Genomic DNA, 21,114 nt, shown 5'->3' with positions numbered 1-21,114 from the left:
ATAGGTAAATCATGCCCTTTACCATTTTACCAATGGCACCGGTAAAGGGTGAACGCAGCTATTATAAAATTATGACAATAAAAGCAACAAATGTGCAATACCATAGAGAAGGGATTAGCACCCAGGTTCCGTCGCTTCAGAAAATAGCAAATTTAACTCTCATAATTTGTAAAATGTTCCATTTTCGAAATTATGAACATTTCCACCGTAAATCACAAGTCGTTGCTGGTCCCAATTTTCTTGCGCAAAACCGTGAAACATCACGGGATATTATAATTGTGCGATTTGTATAGCTGAAAGTATATAGTAAATATATTTTCTCGGGATCATTGCCCTTCAAATCAAAGAGACGTCAGAAATATACCTTTCGAATGAACACAGTTAGTAAACTTGTGAAAAATAAAGATTTTTTTCAAAAACTTTAGTAAATGAAAAACACTTTTCAAATTTAGTATTATTATTAAAATCAAAATACATAATAATTTGGGTACCTATTTTATCGCTTGACTTCCACAATTAGTTCCAATTTAGAAAATTTAAAGTTAATTGAATGTGAATAATTTTACGCATTATATTATGCATGAACATTTCACATCACGCACATTATCACAGAAAACCGATATCATTTTATTTGATGATAAAAAATATCACCCGAATGAGGAGTTCGAACATAATAACATATTATTTGGTCAGATGAAAATATTTCTTACTGGTCACACACGGGTTAAACCTTTTGTCAAAATGTATAAAATTAGGAACCCGAATGGAGCATCTTCATTATATTTCTTGAACTTAAAGAAATCAGTTGATAATCCTTTTTTATCCAAAATGATGAAACAGGTCAGTGATTTTTATTTTGTTATTTTATTTTCTAAGTCGTGCATTGATCAATAGTAATAATTAATAATCAATACACATTCAAGCCACATTATTATTGAATATTTATTAATATCAAGTGATGGTTGCATGTTTATTAATGCTAAATTCTCCGTTTCAGTTGTTCGTGATCTGTGCGCTGGTGGCCGTAGTCCTGGCAGCTCCTGCACCCAAGCAAGAGGAGACCAGGTTACTTAATTACACCAACGACAATAATGGACTAGGGCCCTACAGTTTCTCGTAAGTGATCTAACAATATATTTTATTTTCATACCCATTAACAAAAATTAGGAATACTTATGTAAAAAATTAAACTATCCCTACTGATGTAATTCATTTAGAAATAAGTATGTTAATTTTTGTCTTTATAAAATATACCCACATTAGTTATAAAGTAGTATTTGCTTTTTTACGTAGAAATGTTCATTAAATTGCCATTACATTTTTGAACATAATATTTACTTGGGAAAAAAAATAATTTCATCGGCCACCTGGGTAAACGAAAAATACTCTTTTTTTTTCTCTAGAAGTGTATTGATTTTTATATCAACGTAAAGAAATATTTCCAATTTTGAATCTTAATATAAGCCTTTATTTTACAGATATTATGCATTATTATGTTAGAACCAAGAATTACACGGCTAGACTAAATAATTGTATCTTAATTTTGAGTATAAGAAATTATGATACATTCTAGAAATATTATTGTCGTTTCATATTTAAAATATAAATGGAATACGTTAACAAACCAGTTTTATTTTTTTTGCATTATCGTTAAAATTAAACTTACTTCCAGAAAAAGTTTGTTACCATAGTTTTACGATTAGGAAATTAGATAAAAGTGTGATTTTTTTAAGACAAAGTGCCGTTGAGATGATTTTTAACTTACTGCTAGAAAATTGTTCTTTATTAAAATTTGGTCAAATTATTCGTTTTTAAGAATTATTTGACAAATTTCTTAACAAACTATCAATGAAGCACGATTATCTTATGAGAAAGTTGGAAAACGTTTTATTACAAATAATAATATTTTCCCGTCCATTATATTTATTTGGACAAGGCAAGGAAAGGCTAAAATAAGGCAAGGCGTGGAAACGTGTTTAGATTTATTCTGAATTAATGATATTTTATTAGAAAATGGTCATGCAGTCACATTTCTAACAGATTTTTGATAAAAAAAACCGTACTCATTTGTCTCCTTGTATCGTTAATTTTATCAAAGTCATCGGAAGGTGAAAAAACTAACAGAAATAACAATAAATTTTACTAGCAGATCCTATAAAATCGTAATTCATTTTACTAGCTTTGATAATAATAATAACATAACATTTATATAGCGTAGTTTTGTGAGCTTTACAATAATAATCTTAAAAAATATATTTTAATTTTCTGTAGTCATATTCATTAAATTACTCCTACAATGCGCCTTAATAATATTGACCAAATAATATAACACAAAAAATGTACAGTTTTTACAAACCACTGACAAGAGAACATTGATATATACCTAGATATGTGAATTAGAACATGGATAGATATGTAGGTATGCAGTATTGCAACTCATATAACACACAAAGAAATAAAATAAATTACTACTTGTCAAGCAAGTATTATTGCTATATTTTCAATTAGTTACAGGTTACTTACTGGCAAAAATTTAAAAAATAGGAGTAAAATGATATTTTTTTAAATTTACCTAAAGAGGAAATTTGATACTAAACGTCATTAATATGCACGGCGACATTTTTTAACAAGTACCTCCAGACACTCGAATAATTGATTCCTACTGCGATAAAAACAGACCACATGATCATGTTTTTTTCGATACTAAAGAAGGATACATGATATTCTAGAAACATTAACTTCGATAAAATGAAGACCTTTTGTCTAAAAAAAACATGTTGATGATAGTCAAATCGTCGAACGTCAAAACAACATTTATTTGCGATATTCGAAGTGTTTCGGATCAACCTCGGGTCTCTTTCTCCGGGCACTGAACTATCAAATCATACGTAAATAGCAACTAGATTCAATAAGATAAAAAATCCCCCATTCCGAAAATATAAATTAAATTATTACTCTTTCCGCGTGACAAATAAAACCCGTTTAAAATTCCGGCGAAACACCTGAAAATAAATTACCATTACAAAAGAGGGCACAGTTCAGATGCTGGAACTTAATCTTATAGAAATCAAATTAGTAATAATTTATGTTTTCTGTGGTCAGATAATTTGCCCGATGAATTAACTTTCCTCTTTAAATTTATTCAAAAGGATGAAATGATAAATGTTTTTTTAGATAATTCCAAGTGATTAAATAAGTTACTTCTGTTACCACAGCGGATTAAATTATAGACTTCAGAAATGTTTAACCTTCCACATAAATTTAGACGTTTTTTATTATTAGCAAAAGTATCATTTGTTATTTAGGTATAACACGCCAAGCCGTTAAACGATATTTTCTTAAAAAGCATAAAAAAATGTGCACCTGTTTGCCTATGAATTTCAATTCATTAATATATCTGTCAAATTAACAGCTTGATTTCTGATTTATATTTTTATACAATATTATCCATAGTGAAATATAAATCAAGTCAACATATAATCCAACCACACTTTTTAAAATCTTTGATTGTTCTCATCCTGGTTTAAATCTAATTGCGGTGCATTCGAGAGTTTAATTAATACTTCTTTGTTATACTGTGTTAATTAATTTGACGTTATATCTCAAAGGGGCCCAGGGAGTCAAGTTTCTTTACTAAATTGACAACTTTTTTATTTATTTTTTCGATAATTTTTTTACATATATTCAAATGTGAAAACATCGCCGTAATAATGTTATACATCGTTATTTTTACCCTATTCACAAACAATCACTTAGTTTAAATGATAATGTGGTTATAATTTATTCTAAACATGTTTGTATTTGTGAAACATTGAATATTGCCGTGAACATCTAAATAAACTATCCCATTTGCTTATCTGTTAGTGGTAATAACATTATCATTTGGTCAACATAGATTTATTTTCACGACTCTTCTAAAATCTTCTTGCTATTCAAAAATTGCAAGACTCTCATAATCCATTTAGTCTTGGAAGGCATATACGTAAATGGGCAAAACTTCCCAATAGGCTTGCCAAAATGGGATTATGGTTATTTTTTTTAACGTTTCATGATTTTTGAACATTATCGAAAAGAATATCTTAAATTCAAAACAGAAAACCTGTTTACTGAAGCAGCAAATAATACTTTCTAACGAAGATCTGTGGCGTTATGAAACTTGCACAGCTTTGTGGAAATTTTTAGGTCAACACTTTTGTTTTTAACTGATTTTAATTTATTGATCTTGGACGAAGCCGGGTAGTAAAATTTCCAACACCAATTGAGTAATATAGCAAATGTCTGTTGGAAGTTTTCAATTTCTACTTGTTATATTGATTTTATAATTGTAGCATAGATTAGACAATCTCAGTAACATTATTTTAATTTGGCTCATTGCCTAGTGTGCACACTTTCGGTTAGTAGTTTGTTAACAATTAACGCTTAATAATTACTCAAGGATCATTTAGGCGACGAGTCCATGACTCGAATAGAAAAAGGGGTAGAAAATGAAAAGGATGAAAATAATAAATATGATATGTTTTTGTTTCAGTTATCAAACTTCCGATGGAGCCAGCCGCACCGAGAACGCACAGATCCTGAACCCAGGAGACCCGACCAAGGAGAGCATCGTCGTCACTGGCCAGTACAGCTACGTAGCTCCTGATGGAATCACATACACCTACAACTACATCGCTGATCATAACGGATACCGCGTCAACCGTGTGCTTTAAATCAACCTTACATATTTATCAGCGGTCCAATCTTCAGTCTTTATTGCAATCATATCAGTAATATTGTAAGAAGTCGTCTTATAAAATATCACGTTGCTTAATTTCTACTTGTGCTTTTAATTTCATTTTTACAAAAAAATATCATTTGTCAAAATAATATATTTTTTGTGACTTTATTTCAGTCTCAAATATTTGAATTTTTCTTTCTAGCCATATAAACAGTTTTAATGTATTTCAGATTTGTAAAGCTTTAATAAAAATATGAAAACTTACGATTGATTTTTTCTCTCTATTGAAGTGTTTATTTTTTAGCGATAATGATATCGATAATGATTTCAATGCAATATGACCAATTTTCAAACGCTTAATGAATCATTTTATTGGATAACGCTGTCAAACGACAACACCTATAATTATATATACATGCCTTTTGACAATGTTTTTGGTTGTTGTTTTATTGTTCAACGAACGAACACGAAAACGGTTACTAAAACTAAATAATCAGTAGGTTAGCCCTATCACTACGAATAGCTTGCCGACAACTGAGGTGAAATCTCGCCATACAAAAAATTGTCCAATAAATAAACTGTTTATGTTTAAATGAAGTGTTATGTAGTGTCGATTACAGTAGGTTAGTGCTATCACTATGAATATCTTGCCGACAACTGCTTATGTTAAGTCAAGTGTGATGTAGTATCGTTTACAGTAGGTTAGTGCTATCACTATGAATATCTTGCCGACAACTGCTTATGTTAAGTCAAGTGTGATGTAGTATCGTTTACAGTAGGTTAGTGCTATCACTATGAATAGCTTACCGACAAATGCTTATGTTTAAGTCAAGTGCTATGTAGTATCGAGTGCTTTGTAGTATATCACAGTAGGTAAGTGCTATTATAGCGCCCTTCGTGGCAGCAGGACGCGTCCTAACGCTTCCTCCAACCACTTTGTGTTTTTTTTTAGTATTTTCAAGGGAAATGAGGCGACATCCCTTTGAAATTATTTTTAAAATCAATCAATCAAAATTTTAACTTAAAATAATACCAAAAATAAACTTAATAATTAATAAAACTTTATAATATGTGTTTGAGTGCAGTGTTTTCAAAATGAATATTCGGAAATTTGCGCAAAAATATTGGACATTCAAAACGAACGACGATCGGTAAATGCACCCCAGATGTTTTCAACTAAATTCTCAGAAACTGGGCAAGCTTGGACCCTGGCATGTTTTTTACTAAGCCCAGGGTAATTTATTATCCCGACCGTCGCTTTTTATTGCGGGCAGAATGCACCACTTCAACAATTACCAGGAACAGGATTACATGGAGATAAATGATGAACTTGCCCAACGTCACAGCGGTGCTGCCAGGGTCTCTTATCTATGTGAGGTGTCAGCGCTTTATTAGCAGTAGATACATACCTGGAAGCTGTTGTTGGACGCGGTGAACTCTCTTGCTGCAGCAGCTGGTCCAGTTCCTTCACCACCTAGGATTCTTGCTGCAGAGTCTCCATCTTCTATCTTCGTAGAACGTCACAGCGGTGCTGCAAAGGTCTGGTGTCTGTGAGAGGATAGTGTGTCAGCGCTTTATTAGCATCAGACACATGATGGCGAACCTCGTGCTGGCACTGTTGGTGGACGCGGTGGACTCTTTCGCTGCAGAAGATGGTCCAGTGTCTTCACCACCTAGGATTCTTGCTGCAGAGTCTCCATCTGCTATCTTTGTGTCATCTGTTCCTATACTTCATTTTACTTAACTTAACTTCACTCTATTTTTGTAATATTTATATTTTCTGTAATACATGCATAAACTGTGTAAAGCGCCTCTGAGGTGATATCTCACAAAAGCGGCGCTATACAAATTATCCAATAAATAAATAAATCACTATGAATATCTTGCCGACAACTACTTATGTGTACATCAAGCGTTATGTAGTACCAATTACAGTAGGTTAGTCCTATTACTATGAATAGCTTGCCGACAACTATTTATCTTTAAGTCAAGTGTTATGTAGTATCGATTACATTTTGTAACCAGTTGATAAGTGTTTTTTCAAACGCAAGAACACATTTGACGACTTATTTACTATTCATTATGCAACTTTTATTAAAAGATATAGGATATATGATGGAACTGATAGATAGGAGACACCAAATGTGTTCACCAAATGAGACACCACACACATCTGTTCTGAGATATTCGCTTTGCGTAATGTATAAAAAATCCAATTTACAACTATTTCACCACCAAGTTATGACGTGGTTTCTGAAAAAAATTACATATTAGGAAGATGAACTTTTTCTGTTATATATTCAGTAAGATTTTTTTTCGAAGGAAGCTAATACTTTTTTGTGCGAAATTATATATTAAAAATTAAATTTTATCAGTTATAAATTCACGTCATGGAAGATTCAACACTATTTCAAACTCATAAATTTATCAAATGCTATAATTTGGATAGCTGGATAAATGATACAAAGATCAAAATGAGGTTTGTGGCTATTCACCTAAATATAAGATCACTAAAAAAGAATTTTAATTCATTTATTGCACAAATTAATGACGTTCTACAGTTTATTGACGTAATCTTTCTAACGGAAATAAATACTAAAAACGAAACAATATCTATGTTCAGTATTCCAAACTTCATCGCGATTGCAAATACTCGAGAAAAAAGAAGAGGAGAAGGACTTACCATGTACTTAAAAAACCATCATACTTTTAAGGAAACAAACATTTCTTTTAAAAGCTGCGAGACAATCTGCGGAGAAATAACCACCGTTTGTCAAGATATCATAAACATACTTGCAGTATATCGTCCGCCGAGCAGCAAGAAGAATATATATCTGAAGGAACTAAAGCAAATATTACAAATGACCTCATCTGATTCAAATTACTTGTACTATGGTGACATTAACTTGAACTTATTGGATACCAAAAATAGTGTAATCACAGAATATCAAAATCTACTCAGTGAAAATGGTTTAGAAAGTGTAATATTAGATGTGACCCGGGATGAAATATTAAACGGTAAAAATGTTTATTCATGTATCGACCATATTGCAATACGTAACCGTTTTAACACTGTATTTTCATGTATTGTAACTAACAAAATATCCGACCATTATATAACAGGAGTAGCAATCGGGAAAGAGGTACTTACAAAGGATTTAAATAAAAAAAGGGAAATCATTGATAGTAAAATGGTATATTCTAAATTAAAACTAGTAAATGGGGGAAAACTATTACAAACTGAATGTCCCTCAGAACTGTACTATACTTTGAAAAATATATTTGATAATATTTATTCGTCCTCGAAGAAAGAAATATCATTTGAAAATAATCTTAGGCACAGCAATCCGTGGGTTACTGAAAAAATTAAGAACATGATTAAAAAAGAGATTATACCGAAAATGTAAGAATAGCCCAAATAACCCGGTATTTCGTTTAGAATATACTCGATATAGAAACAAAATAAACAAACATATTAATATTACTAAAAACGCATTCCACAAAAATGTAATAAATAGCTTAAACGGAAACCCGAGGAAACTCTGGGACGAAATAAACAACCTAATAGGAAAACCTAAACAAAATCTAGATAAAATAATCCTTCAACATATGGGAAATCAAGGAGACACAAAGTTTTTATGCGATAAATTTGCTACAACATTCGTAAATGAAATAAAAGACATAAGACACAATTGTACTACAAAATTCTTAGATCGTAACATGTATACAACTCCTGCTATTATGTCAATGAGATTTAGACCTGTAACAGAAAAAGATATAAAAAAATAATTAATGATATGGATGTTAAAAAGTCAGAAGGCAACGACCAAATAAGAATTAAAGACCTGAAGTTAATTACTGATAATATAATTCCAGTCCTTACTAAATTAATTAACCTTTGTGTAAATAAAAGCATCATGCCTGACGAACTTAAAACATCCATCATCAGACCTATTTATAAATCAGGAAATCACAAAGATTTCACAAACTATCGACCAATTGCGATTCTATCGTGTATTGATAAAATTATTGAAAGAGCTATCTTTAACCAAATACATTTTATATAGAAAAAAAACAGAATCATAAATCCCATACAGTACGGATTTCAAAAAGAAAAAAGTACTACACAACTACTTTCTAATTTCACTGACCATATAAATTGTCATTTAAATGAAAAATATTACGTTGGTATAATTTTTATAGACTTTAAAAAGGCCTTTGACACATTGGACCATCAAACATTACTAAAGGCAATGGAAGAATGTGGTATTAGAGGTCCTTTAAATAAAATGTTTAAAAATTATCTGTTAAATAGAAAAATTAAAGTTAAAATTGACGGAATTTTCAGTGATGAAATGTTAACAGACACTGGAGTAGCAACAGGGTCGATATCGGGACCTACGTGTTATATAATGCAAGTAAACAGTTTACCTAACGTAATAAAACGTTGTAAATGTTACATGTTTGCAGATGATACTTGCATCATATGTGCTGACAGAAATCTACAGAAAATTGAGGAATTTGTACAAACAGACCTAAATAACATAATTAAATGGTCCCACGACAATGGAATTATTATTAACGCAAAAAAAACAAAATACACTCTTCATATGCAAGTTGTCAGGATAAAGAACTGCATATCAAAAGTCATTCATACGATTGTTTTCACACAAAAAACCAATCTCTGCCATGTAAATGCCCAAACATAGAAAAAGTTTACCAATATACATACCTTGGTCTTACAATAGATGTCAATTTTAACTGGTCAAATCACATTGAAAATGTATGTAATAGATTAAGATCCATATTAGGGAAATTTTATCACCTAAAAAACTTTGTTAATAAAAATATATTATACTGTATATATAATGCATTAGCGGAATCAATTATAGGATACGGAGTAAATAGTTACGGATTAACGTATAAAACGTACTTAAATAAAATAGAACAATTACAAATCCGTTTCCTAAAATTGATATCAGGCAAAAAAAAAATAGAATTATGTGAAGGCGATTATAAAAAAATGTTTTCTTTGTGTAATGTGCTCTCTATACATAGTAGGATAGATTACCAACTAACGCTAGATGAATTCTGGAACACAGAATTCAAAAAACCTGTAAACCATAACTACCCTACTAGGCATAGAGAAGCACAAATGTTCATTTTTAAAATATCGCAAAATGTATACGGAGATAGAACAAAAAGACATAAAATTCCGAAATTATTTAACTCATTACCAGAAGATATTAAAAATGAGACATGTTATTCAAAAATAATAACGAAAATTAGATCGTTCTACCTCCGTCAAACATAAAAATAATTAATATTGTGGATCAAGATATCAAGTTGAAATTAAATATATTATTATAAGCTAATAAATAGAAAAAGTGAGAGATTTCTTACAATTAAACTGATTGATCAGTTTCGTAAGATCTAAGTAAGAGAAAATAATGTACAAAAAAAACTGAATAAACACATATAAAAAAAAAGAAAAAACTCACTTTGTAACAAACACATTTTAATTATTGAAAACAATATTAGCGATTTCTAAACGAAAATCTGAAACAGAAAAATCAGAAAAGGATACGGTCACATCTAGGACTCGAACCCAGGACCCTTGTCTTGCCGGGACACCGCTCTACCACTGAGCTAATGGGACCCAATCCCCCTCGGTCACTTTTAACTGTATCATGCTTCGAATAAGAACTACCAACATTGTCTTCATTTTTTCACTGCACATTTTTTATTGGCAACTATCTTTATGTATGATCGCAAGATTCGACCCGAACTAAATGCAATCTAGACAGCGTCTTTTTAGATAAACCTATCTTATTATTTTATTTTTAATATGCGACATCACTTGCAGAAAATTCAAAAACATTTTAGTTAATAAGCTCCGAGGAAGATTGAGATAAGCGAAACCTGATTGTCTGTCGTTTATTAATTCATTAAAAGTGGTGGATCACAAAGTATGTTTTTTCGTGTAATAAAGAATACTATAATTCAACTTATAAAAGAAACAGTGTTTTTATTAACAAGTTCTGCCTTGTAATTATCATAATGCCTGGCAGCTGTTTCGCCTTCTGAAGGCATTATCAAACAGTTGATAATCCTTTCAATAGTTGGAACAGCTGTTACGCGTAGTAATAATTACGCAGCCTAAAGTGTTTTTTAAAAATTATTATAAATTATATAATCATATTATTGAATGTGTGTTAAGGGACGCAATTAACTTACTTTAACCAGTCATTCCTGACATTATTTGGAGTGAAAAATGTACAGGAAATTTTAGTCTAGCTGTCCAATGCCTATTGATTGTTTGTAAATGTTTTGTAGAAAAAAAAATTACACCGGAGACCAAAATTTCAATAACGTTTTTTTACTCCTAATAATGTCAGGAATCACTGGTTAAAGTAAGTCAAGTACGTCCTTTAAAAAGCTGAATATAAATAATGTTTCATATGAGTTCCACCAATTATTACACAATTATTATACTTAATAACAATAAATAAGAAAGGTAAGAAAAAAGGTCGCCTTAAATGAGTAGTCATAAAGAAAATTAAACAAAATATTGGATTAAAAAAAACTTTATTTCGTATGAAAACATAATATTTGGTGATATAGATACTGATATAACTAGGCGATTAACAGTCGATGTCCCTACATAAAATATAGGGTTATCTGAATTCTTCACCATGTCCATAGTGAAATCCACAAAAAATCATTGCAATTCTTGAAAAATCTGCCCAATAACTTAAAATTATTTGGCTATCGTATTTTCTTAATGATTGCTTATTTCAGTATAGATTTTATTACTGATAAGTGCGGGATTGGCAGAATCTTTACTTGGGGAGTTCTTCGGGAAGATGGGCACCTTCGGGGTGGAATCCTGATGGATCTCCTTGGTAGGTGATGGTGTATTCTACTCCATCAGGACCGGTGTACCTGGAACAAAATATATATTAATAACTAATCCAATTTTTTTTATTATATCCTTTGAAGTTGCCTAAGAAAGCAAGCCTAGTAGCCCAGAGTGAAGCTATATTAATGGTGCACCCAAAAATACATGCTTTGTAGTTGGCTAACGCAACAGATAACACGAATGGTTTATCTCTATATTCTGTATGAGTAGTTCGGAAGATGTATAAGGTTTCCAGTGAAGAAATTTTTTATGGGTACTGTAAATTACATTTTTCAGATCTATATGAAATATGTAGAAATATACTGGAATTTAAGTTTTAAATGGTTTTCAAACTATGGTTTTATAGACATTTTTGTATGTATTTCATAGAATTAAAAAAATATATATGATAGTTTAAGGTAACACCCGACTATAATTCAATAATAATTTTTCTAGGCCTGCTTGGGCGAATTCGACCATAAGATTGTTTTTACATCACTTATGTAGTTAAGTTTCCCATTTTGTTTTAGATATATGTTAGGGCAATTTCAACCATAGGTCTGTCCAATAAACAGGGCCGCTTTGTTAAGATTTAGACTTTATTTTAGGGTATTGTCTCATCTTGAGGATTTTTGTCATTGGAAACCAATTATACTTTCCTAACTAACCGTATATAATTTGCAAAAAATCATTAAAAAGTGAAGTTTGGAGCCATTTTGAGTGGTACTCACCTGTTGAATGGCTGAGAAAAATTAATGTTATGGTCACAGAAAATATCAAAATTTGTAATGCAGTAGAATTTGATTTCAGAAGAGTATACATGGCGTGGTAAAACTAAGTGAAACAGAATTCGTCACGTGCTTGTCAGGGCAGATAAATGAATGGAATTAGAAAGATTGATTTACATATTAAGAAGAAAATCGTAATCTTTCAAATACATTAATAATATAACTTACTTGAACTGTCCATTCACAACATAGGTTTCATTTTCGGTGTCGGGGTAGTACAGGCGCCCCTGCTCCTGTCTCTGGATTCCATCTTCAGATACAAATCTACAAACAAGAATAAAAGTGGTTTAAATCAATGTTACTTCGTTTGCAATCAATTAAATTCAAATGGCTGTAGGCATTTCATTGGCAAAAAGAAGATTGCTTTCCTGTTCATTAGGTCTTATAAACACAAATTCAAGAATACGGAGCTCTTATCTGTAAATCAAAGCGTAAGTGATCCCAAGAACAAAACGTTTGAAAATGGAAAGGAATTGTCAGGTTCACACTTGCTCTATGTATCGGATACTGCCTCTTTTATTAGACATAATCATTGATATTACTCCACTGGGCAGCGTTGCATTGACACGGTTCTATTCTGTGGTCGATTCCATATTAAATAGAACGAAAGTTGAAGTTTAAAGCCTGTTCTCACTGATATATTTCATAGATTCTACGAATAAGATCATAGAATAGATGAGGTAAGAACGTGCCGTTAGGCCCGTTAGTAAGTATCGGTTTTCATTCATGATAAATATATGAATCGTTGTATGGTCGATCCGGAAGCAAAGTTAAAGATTATATTATTTTGAACTAGCTGACGTACCCGTCGTTGCTCGGGGGGTATGAATGATTTGTAGTAATGTTTTGAGCTTGTGAATTCTAGGATCAATATCAATTTTCTCTACTATCTATTAATTTAATATGCTTATATAAAATATGTAAGACTTTCGGAAGAAATTCTCTAAATAGTGAAAAAACTTCTATCAAAGTCGGTTGCGTAGTTTAGAAGAACTAAGCGCACAAACAGATAAACGGGATAGCGCCTTTATTTTATACTATTTAGAGATGTAATGCTTCCTTTGGATGACCAGACCTTTCAGAGGGGCTTGATGCGTGAAATCAAAAATGAACCCTGAAGTTTTTCAATAAAATTTAAAAAAAAAATTAAGCACTTTTTCGTGGTATATAGGTTTAAATCGCATCTCAAAAAATTCCAGCTAGGGCGAAATTCCAATGCCACCAGCGCACGATCGGTTTGTCGGCGGGAAAATATTTTGTCACTGGTGAACGAACGGTTTTCTAGAAGCTTGTAATATGAATTAATTAACGAGAATACCTTTTAAGTAAAATTAATTTCACTGTAACATCATTTCTAGGAATAAAATGTCACAATTACAGTTACTCAATATGAACAGAAGTATTTGAAATTAAGTTTAACATATTTATAAGGTGTTCACAAAGGTTCACATGGACTTAACGGGGTGCAACTATTAGCGGGTAAAGAAAATGAAAGTATTAATGTCTAGTTTAACTAAACACCCACATTTTGTTATAATTGTAAGGACAGTAGATATGAGTGTACATAATGTAAATAGGCACATGGTAACTGAAAAAATATTTTGTCCGTAAAGAAAGGTCATTTAATTGGTAAGGATGTTGTTTTACTGATGATGAAGTCAGAATGTACAGGCTAGGCCAATAGTATTGTGGTCTGGTATTATTGATGTTCCAATGTCAACGACTTATGTAAATTCACCTACCAATTTAAGCGCCTGTCGCAATACTTGTCCATTATGCATAAGCTTCAAAGGAAATTTTCTCTGAATTTGCCGCCGTGATTAATGCTATTTTTTCAATCCTTGCCTAATGGATTTGGACACAAAATAACACGGAGATGGGATTAAAAACAAGTGTATTAGATGGTGGGAGGAATGTGACTACAACTCCAAGAAGACGACTTTTTAGTAACGAAGAAATTTTAGTAAGTAGACCTAAACTTTTAGTTTTTTAGATAATGGATTAGAAGTGTAAGAAGGTAATAATTGTTATTATTTTCAAGTATGGAAAACCAAATGCCAACATACTTTATGAACGAAATTGTTTTTAGTAAAAATATACATAATTATGCAGCCAGATATGTAAACAGATTTAGATTGCTGCGTATGAGGAAAACAGAGTCATAAAATAGTTTAATGCATAGAGGACTAAACACGAATGAACAGAAGCCTAAAAGTTTGAAGAATAAAAGGTATTTAAAAAAAATTGTTACGCTTAATGTAAAAATATTTAATTATGTACATATTAGTTAATAAACGTCTAACTCAAAAATAATAAAAATTAAAAAAATCAAGACACTTGATTTTATTGAAAGGAATATAATTTTTTTTACTTATGAGCACATCTTGTTCTTCATTGTCCTTTTAAATTCCATCTAGAAATATAGGTGCTGTAAATACCCCTGAAGCTTAATCAATTTTTTTGATATGCTTAACTGAGCAAAAACAGACTTATCTCACGTGTCTCCCGGTCATAGAATTGATAAATTGACTGTGAAAAGTCAGAAGGCAACAACCCACACACCATGTAGAAAACTTTTTACTTTAATACATTATTTGTGACATAATGCGCGTTCTGGAAAAATAGAATAAGCCTCGAACTCGATAAGGTGGAATGATTATATTTTTATTCACTGTCAATAAAAAATTTGAAAAAAAAACAGATTAGTCCAAGTAACAATTTTATGGCTATTTGGGGTAGCTTTACGATAAGAAAAAAAGAGCTCAGCCAGATAGCTCCCTATAAGCTTCAGTTCATGACGTGTATTTTCCTTTAAAAGACAGGTAAAAGTATAGCAGTTTAGCTAAGAACTTTTTAATATTTATAAATACTTTTCGTATAGTTTTGTAAATGAGGATAATTCCCACCGCTCTTTCAGAGTCGCTAACTTACTCCCCGGTTTCTGCTTATATGATATTACCTAACAAGATTATTTCAAGTGAACAGGTTATCTAGCGTTTTTTAAATTAATGACATTTATCTACATTGTATAAAATAGTTCCGAAATTGATTGGATTAGGTATATTTGATCATCCAAAAAGTGTGATATTTGGAAAGTGTAAACACATCAAATATATGCGCACACCTATTTGTATTACCCAGTCAAATATGCAAATGTCAAATTTGTTTGTGAACGTTACATACATTATATAATCCCGGTAGCTACTGCACACGAAAAAATGTATTTGCATTTCACATTAAAACATTTGAACAATTTCATTAAAGGTCATTTCTTCATTACGAAATTCCCGGCTCTAAGTTAACATATAATTTATTTGACTGGATTACATGACTGGGTGACCATTTGTTTTTATGATCATTCTGCTTGTAAATAAAAATTTTGATGACATACAGTAAAATTTCTCGCAGTCGAGAAGTACCACGCTATTCAGATCTGGTAACTAAATAAAGCCGTAGGATCTTATCACGATACTATTGAAAAGGAACGTAAGAAATAGTAATTATGCAAATATTGACGCAGTTCAGGGGAAAAGGTAGAAGGTTGACTCGTGAAATAATCAAACACAATACTAATGTGTAAAGCACGTGTCTCATGAACCCAATTTATCACATTGAAACGTCAAACTTTTAAAACGTAATTCTCGAAAGGTGTGCCAACATTATTTTGTACAAATAAAGTATAACTTATTCTTTTTTCATTATCGATTAGTTTTTTTATCTTATTCGAAAAATGTTATATATTATCTCTAGTGGCCTAGGTAAAAGGTAACATTTGTTGCTGTTTTATGAATTCCCTTTTTATAAAAAGTTCATTAGCTTTACTAGCGCCATTGATCTCATCAGCACCGGTTTAGTCGGGAATAAGACAAATGCGCGCCCATCATTTATACACATCTTTTTTCGGTTCCATGATAAATCAACACATCGACAATTCAACACACCTTTAAAAAGTGATGTTAAAAAAAATTTAAACCTAACCTAACCTACTTAATCCAGTTAATAAAGTTTTTGTTTCATGACTTTCCATGACTTCATATAACTTTTTAAAGATGTGATGAATTTCATTTTGATGATTTATCCGGTCACCTTTTTTCATGAGGACTGGTTGTTTCGACGATATGTGGAACAATTTGCTGGCCTCTGTGTTTCCTCCCTCCTAAAACATGGGTCTTTTCAAAACCCATTTTCACTCAGTCATCTCCTCAAAATACCCTTCGCACAACATCCCCAAAGATGACAAGTTAATGTATTCAGGACTTTAGGTGTGGACCTAACGTTAAAAAAATCATTTCGAAAAAAAAAATCCTCCTGACTCTGTAACACAAACGGGACAGCGAATAACTTTTCGCATAAAATAGTAATTTAAAAAAAATATATATTTTATTTAATTTAAATTTTATTCAAATTTAATTGGCGATGAAAATGAAGTGTATATTTATTATCTTCTGATTATTTATTTTAGAATATAAAGTGTTACTTACGAGTAAGAGTAGTTGCCGGAGCCGTCGTTCTCATCTGCGTAGCTCAGGATCTTGGCGTATTCGTTGGCGGGAGCGCCGAACACCAGCACGGCGATACCCACAAATGCCACACAAATTACCTGCAAATAATAAACACATAAATAAAAGCCCTGCTCTTCAATGGATAGGCAGATAAAAATGTATCTTGCGTTCATCTTCTGCAATGTTCCAACACTGATTTGTGCATTGGTAGATAATGCCTTAAGGCCAAAATACTGTATCTCCATAAACCAATTATTTCAAGAAAAAAAGAAGATTTTAATGCTTTGAAATCACTATTATCTCTAGATGTGTGAATGTGGTGCGGTGCAGACTACCGAACATGTGGTCAACGAATGCCCGCTCCATTCATTCCCCGGCGGGATTGATGAGGTTCACATGGCGACGCCTGAGGCCCTAAAATGGCTCGCAGATCTAGATGTCCCCCTCTAACCCCCCACCATACGAAAGAAGAAGAAGAAGACTATTATCTCTAAATAGTATAAAATAAAATCGCTATCCCCGTCTGTCTGTATGTGCGCTTATTTTTTCTAAACTTCGCAACGGACTTTGATAGGGTCTTCACTATTACTTAGAGAATTGCTTCAGAAAGGTTTATGTATATAATATTATAATTATGGAAAGTAAAGAAAAGTCGATGTTTTGTAATCAAGTCGTAAATAGAATATTATCGGGCGCTTACATTGCTAACGCTGGCTAAACCTTATGAGAACCATCAAAATAATGTTCTACGGAGTTTTATATCTTAAAAGGCCTACAGAAAAGTACGCCATGGTATATCTCTTAAGAATAACGCCGGGTACACGTCAGATAGTACTAAAATAATGTCAGTATCCGCGGTTTTCTAAATCTACACAACGGATTTTGATAGAGTTTTCAGAATAATTTAGCGATTTTCTTCCGGAAAGTTTTTATTTATAAAACATGTTTATTAAATTTAAAAAAAATAGAGAAAAGTCAAGCAACGCCGGGTGCACGTCAGCTAGTTTATACCTTAATATGTTTACCAAAGATATTAGAAGAACGAGATGTGCTATGAGCAGTTCGTACTGAGTGGAATTGTTTTGCCGAGTGTCGCCGGTTTTGTTCACCAATACTACTGCACACCTTCCCTAAGTACCCTAATTAGGTAGTACTCCGGCTACGGTCCGGCGGCCAACATAGCATATCTCGTTCTTCTAATATCTTTGATGTTTACAATGCTGTAAGTTGAGCCCGGTCTCCTGCGATAATATGTTTCAAATATCCGACAAAAACAGATGTTGGAGCGGGGCCATCAGCCACGAGTCTATAAGCAGAACTAGACAAAATGGTTTTGTTTTTGTCGGGTGTTTTGAAAACATTTTGTCGCAAAAGAGCTACCTAGATTTAGTGAAATAGATAGGGGTTTCTCTTAGTTTCTAGTTGAATAACTCATTTTCGCCTTAAAGTGAACATACAATATCTTGGCTTTAAGTCATAGATATGATAAATGCAAAATGTCTTCTCGTTCCTTGTTAATGGTTTTGTAAACTATTCGTGCAAAATAAATGTTTTCATTGTTACACCAAACAAAATAGGACACAAAACATAATAATTTGTGATGATTTTTCCATAAAATTACCAATACTACACAAACTCCCAATATTTTTTCCAAAAACCATTAACATTAGTAACATTTCATGACGAGTTCGTTTGACGTAAATAAAAATTTAGTAACTCTCATGAAATTAATTTATTAATCAGTGATGCAAAAAATGTAGGTACTTGTTTTTAGAAAACCGATTTATTTTAACGAAAACTTCTAGTAGATTCAGTTCAAATGAATAGACTCACTTAAAGTTCAAAATTTTAAATAATTTTTTATTGATCTAATAATGTTTTTTTTGCGTATTTTGTATTAACTAAATAATAAATACTAAAATTAAAACAGTTATAATTAAGAAAGGCTTTGAATATGCAAGTTTTAAATAAAATTAGCAAGCAAGCATTCAGTCAAAAATCATTTTGCAGTTATATTTAGTCATACGCCTACTTTAAATTGTGTTAGATAACCTCTAATTAAAATCGTAAAAGTGAAAATTTTTATCTGTGAACATATTTAATGTCAATATATTTGACATTAGCAAAATATTCCAAATTTATACATTAAAAAAATTGTGTGGAAAAAATTGAAATTATTAAAGGACAAGATTTATAATGCACGAACCACCGTATAATATTTTTTGGTCAAATTCTGAAACAACGATTATTCCCAATTAGAAAAAAGAAAGCTATTTGTTAAATTTACAATTTATTTTTTGTATAAGGCAATTTACCCTAAAAATAGTGCTTTGTGAAGTTTTTAATATCGATATCGGCTGAAAACAGCGGGTTGAATTTATTTTTATTTTTATAAATTACTTCTTAGCTTTTACCCATTAAGAGCGATCTTTGAGATTGGTCAGTGGGGTGGTTAATTCAAATTAAGAAAAAAAATTATAACACTTTCCACTAACAATTTGATTTATAAAGGTTAAATAAAAAGCACATGTTCTTAAAATTTTGATCGTTTTACGTGTTCACTAATGTAATGTAACTGAAATAGTTAAAAATAACTATTAAAATTTACGGAGAAAAAACACCACAATATCACAATCAATAATATTTTATGTTGAAAAATCAATCCACACTTATTATTTGATGGCTAACTGATGTCACTTACCAATTTCATTTTGAGTGTTTTAGATTAACTTTCAATGCACAATTGGACTTCTGAAGACTGAATGATGACAAAAAAGGAGTTACAGCTTATATATAAATCTCACCTCGCAGATATTTCCAAATGACGAAGGTGTCAAAACGCAATTTTTCAGCTGTTTACCTTATTTTGAGTATATAAGTAAATTAACAAGCAAAGTTTACGACCAGCCTTGAAATATTGATTAGTAAAATAGACCCAGCTAAACATCTCCGTATTCTTGTGTAATTCCCCAACGGATTTATTATTAGCGCGGATGACGTATGGCGTTTGTGTCACACGATTATTCACATCGATTTCACTAGCCCTGGAGAGAAAGAGAATTGGACAAAGACGGAGCAGATGCATTAATCTGTTGCAAGCAAAGAAAAACTTTATAAAGAAGTTAAGAAATCATAATAGATTAGAAATATTTATTTAATTAAAAGTAATCATATGTTAATGGATGAACTCAAATACTTTTTGGCTAGGCACGTACCTCGACTCAGGGGCACGCGGATAAGAATAATGCTAAAGAGAGCCCGGTGCAATGGTAGCCAATCAAGAAAGATAAAGTCACATTTACAAGGGAGAAAAACCCAGCACTTTATTAGATAATGATAGTCACAAAGAGGTCTCTATTGCTGCCATAGTTTTAGTTGCTATAATTGATGAAGAAAAAACAGAACTATGTAATTTTAAACCCTTGTAGATTCGTCTTGTGTGCAAAATCGTGTATTCGGAGAAAAATGAGTATCCCTAATTTATTAAGAGTATCTTCAAATTATGGTAAGCCGGTTAAAAACGTGATCGCAGGCTGTAACGAATGAATTAACACGTTTCCTGCTAAACTTTTAGTAAATGACGAAAAAATTATCACGATATAGGAACACGTGTTCATGAAAATCTTTATTTATTATTATATTATCATTATATGCATAGGCAAATACACGTGCATGAACACGTGTTCCGATACATATTATTTACTCAAAGTTTATACGGTTAAAAACGGTTACCAATATTATTATGCTATTATAGCTATGTTTGAAAAGATTCTTAATAAATTTGAAATACACATTTTTCTCCGTGTCGGTACGCATTGCTCGCCTTGATGACAACAAGTGGACGAGAAGGGTGATCGATAGTTGAAGAGGTGACAGAATTCTGATCAAACGATAACTGCTCTGATAATGACATCGAGCAAGCAGTTAGTACCAGACGGATCAAACATGCTGGTGTCAGCAAGTAATGAAGAACTAAAATCCATTGTCCAATACTGGATCAAAGTGTCTGGAATCAATTAGAATGATGAGAATGACTGAGAAAGATTAAACCACTGTCTTTCAAAGCACCAGTCTCGTCCAAGAAGTTAATTTCGTTAGGCTACATTACAGAAGGCACACATTGCCGATAGAAAAACCTTTTCGAAGTTGTATTATTTTTGTTACATAAGTATTTTTTTTATGAAATATTATGTATGTATGGTAAAT

At 31.7% G+C, this 21,114-nt stretch overlaps 2 protein-coding genes across 3 annotated transcripts; one reads left to right on the top strand and one right to left on the bottom strand.

Moving 5' to 3' along the window:
* The first annotated feature begins 782 nt into the window (after positions 1–782).
* On the top strand, positions 783–4,981 carry LOC149426948 (endocuticle structural glycoprotein SgAbd-5-like). 2 transcript variants are annotated; one of them, XM_089639206.1, is made up of 3 exons: positions 783–840; positions 998–1,116; positions 4,529–4,981. In XM_089639206.1, the coding sequence occupies exons 1-3, from the start codon at positions 829–831 to the stop codon at positions 4,707–4,709; spliced, it is 312 nt and encodes a 103-aa protein (XP_089495332.1). In that variant the 5' UTR covers positions 783–828; the 3' UTR covers positions 4,710–4,981. The 2 variants fall into 2 exon arrangements, with proteins under 2 accessions (XP_089495332.1, XP_089495326.1); XM_089639200.1 differs by lacking the exon at positions 783–840 and having other exon boundaries at positions 977–1,116.
* A 6,307-nt stretch (positions 4,982–11,288) lies between these two features.
* LOC149426947 (endocuticle structural glycoprotein SgAbd-5-like) lies at positions 11,289–19,726 on the bottom strand. Its single transcript, XM_089639189.1, has 4 exons — positions 19,610–19,726; positions 16,888–17,006; positions 12,575–12,670; positions 11,289–11,662 (listed from the first exon to the last, which is right to left on the bottom strand). The coding sequence occupies exons 1-4, from the start codon at positions 19,616–19,618 to the stop codon at positions 11,560–11,562; spliced, it is 327 nt and encodes a 108-aa protein (XP_089495315.1). The 5' UTR covers positions 19,619–19,726; the 3' UTR covers positions 11,289–11,559.
* Positions 19,727–21,114: the final 1,388 nt, after the last annotated feature.

This window comes from Hesperophylax consimilis, chromosome 1 (assembly GCF_061612785.1).
Source record: "Hesperophylax consimilis isolate HC1 chromosome 1, BYU_Hcon_1.0, whole genome shotgun sequence".
Classification (NCBI taxonomy): domain Eukaryota; kingdom Metazoa; phylum Arthropoda; class Insecta; order Trichoptera; family Limnephilidae; genus Hesperophylax; species Hesperophylax consimilis.
This window is presented reverse-complemented; position numbering and strand designations above follow the sequence as displayed.

Coding starts and splice junctions, on each gene's coding strand:
- LOC149426948 (XM_089639200.1), top strand. CDS start 977: ATGCTAAATTCTCCGTTTCAGTTGTTCGTGATCTGTGCGCTGGTGGCC. Junction 1,117..4,528: donor CTAGGGCCCTACAGTTTCTC/GTAAGTGATCTA, acceptor TTTTTGTTTCAG/TTATCAAACTTCCGATGGAG.
- LOC149426947 (XM_089639189.1), bottom strand. Junction 12,671..16,887: donor TCCGGCAACTACTCTTACTC/GTAAGTAACACT, acceptor TCTTGTTTGTAG/ATTTGTATCTGAAGATGGAA. Junction 11,663..12,574: donor GTTGTGAATGGACAGTTCAA/GTAAGTTATATT, acceptor ATTTTGTTCCAG/GTACACCGGTCCTGATGGAG.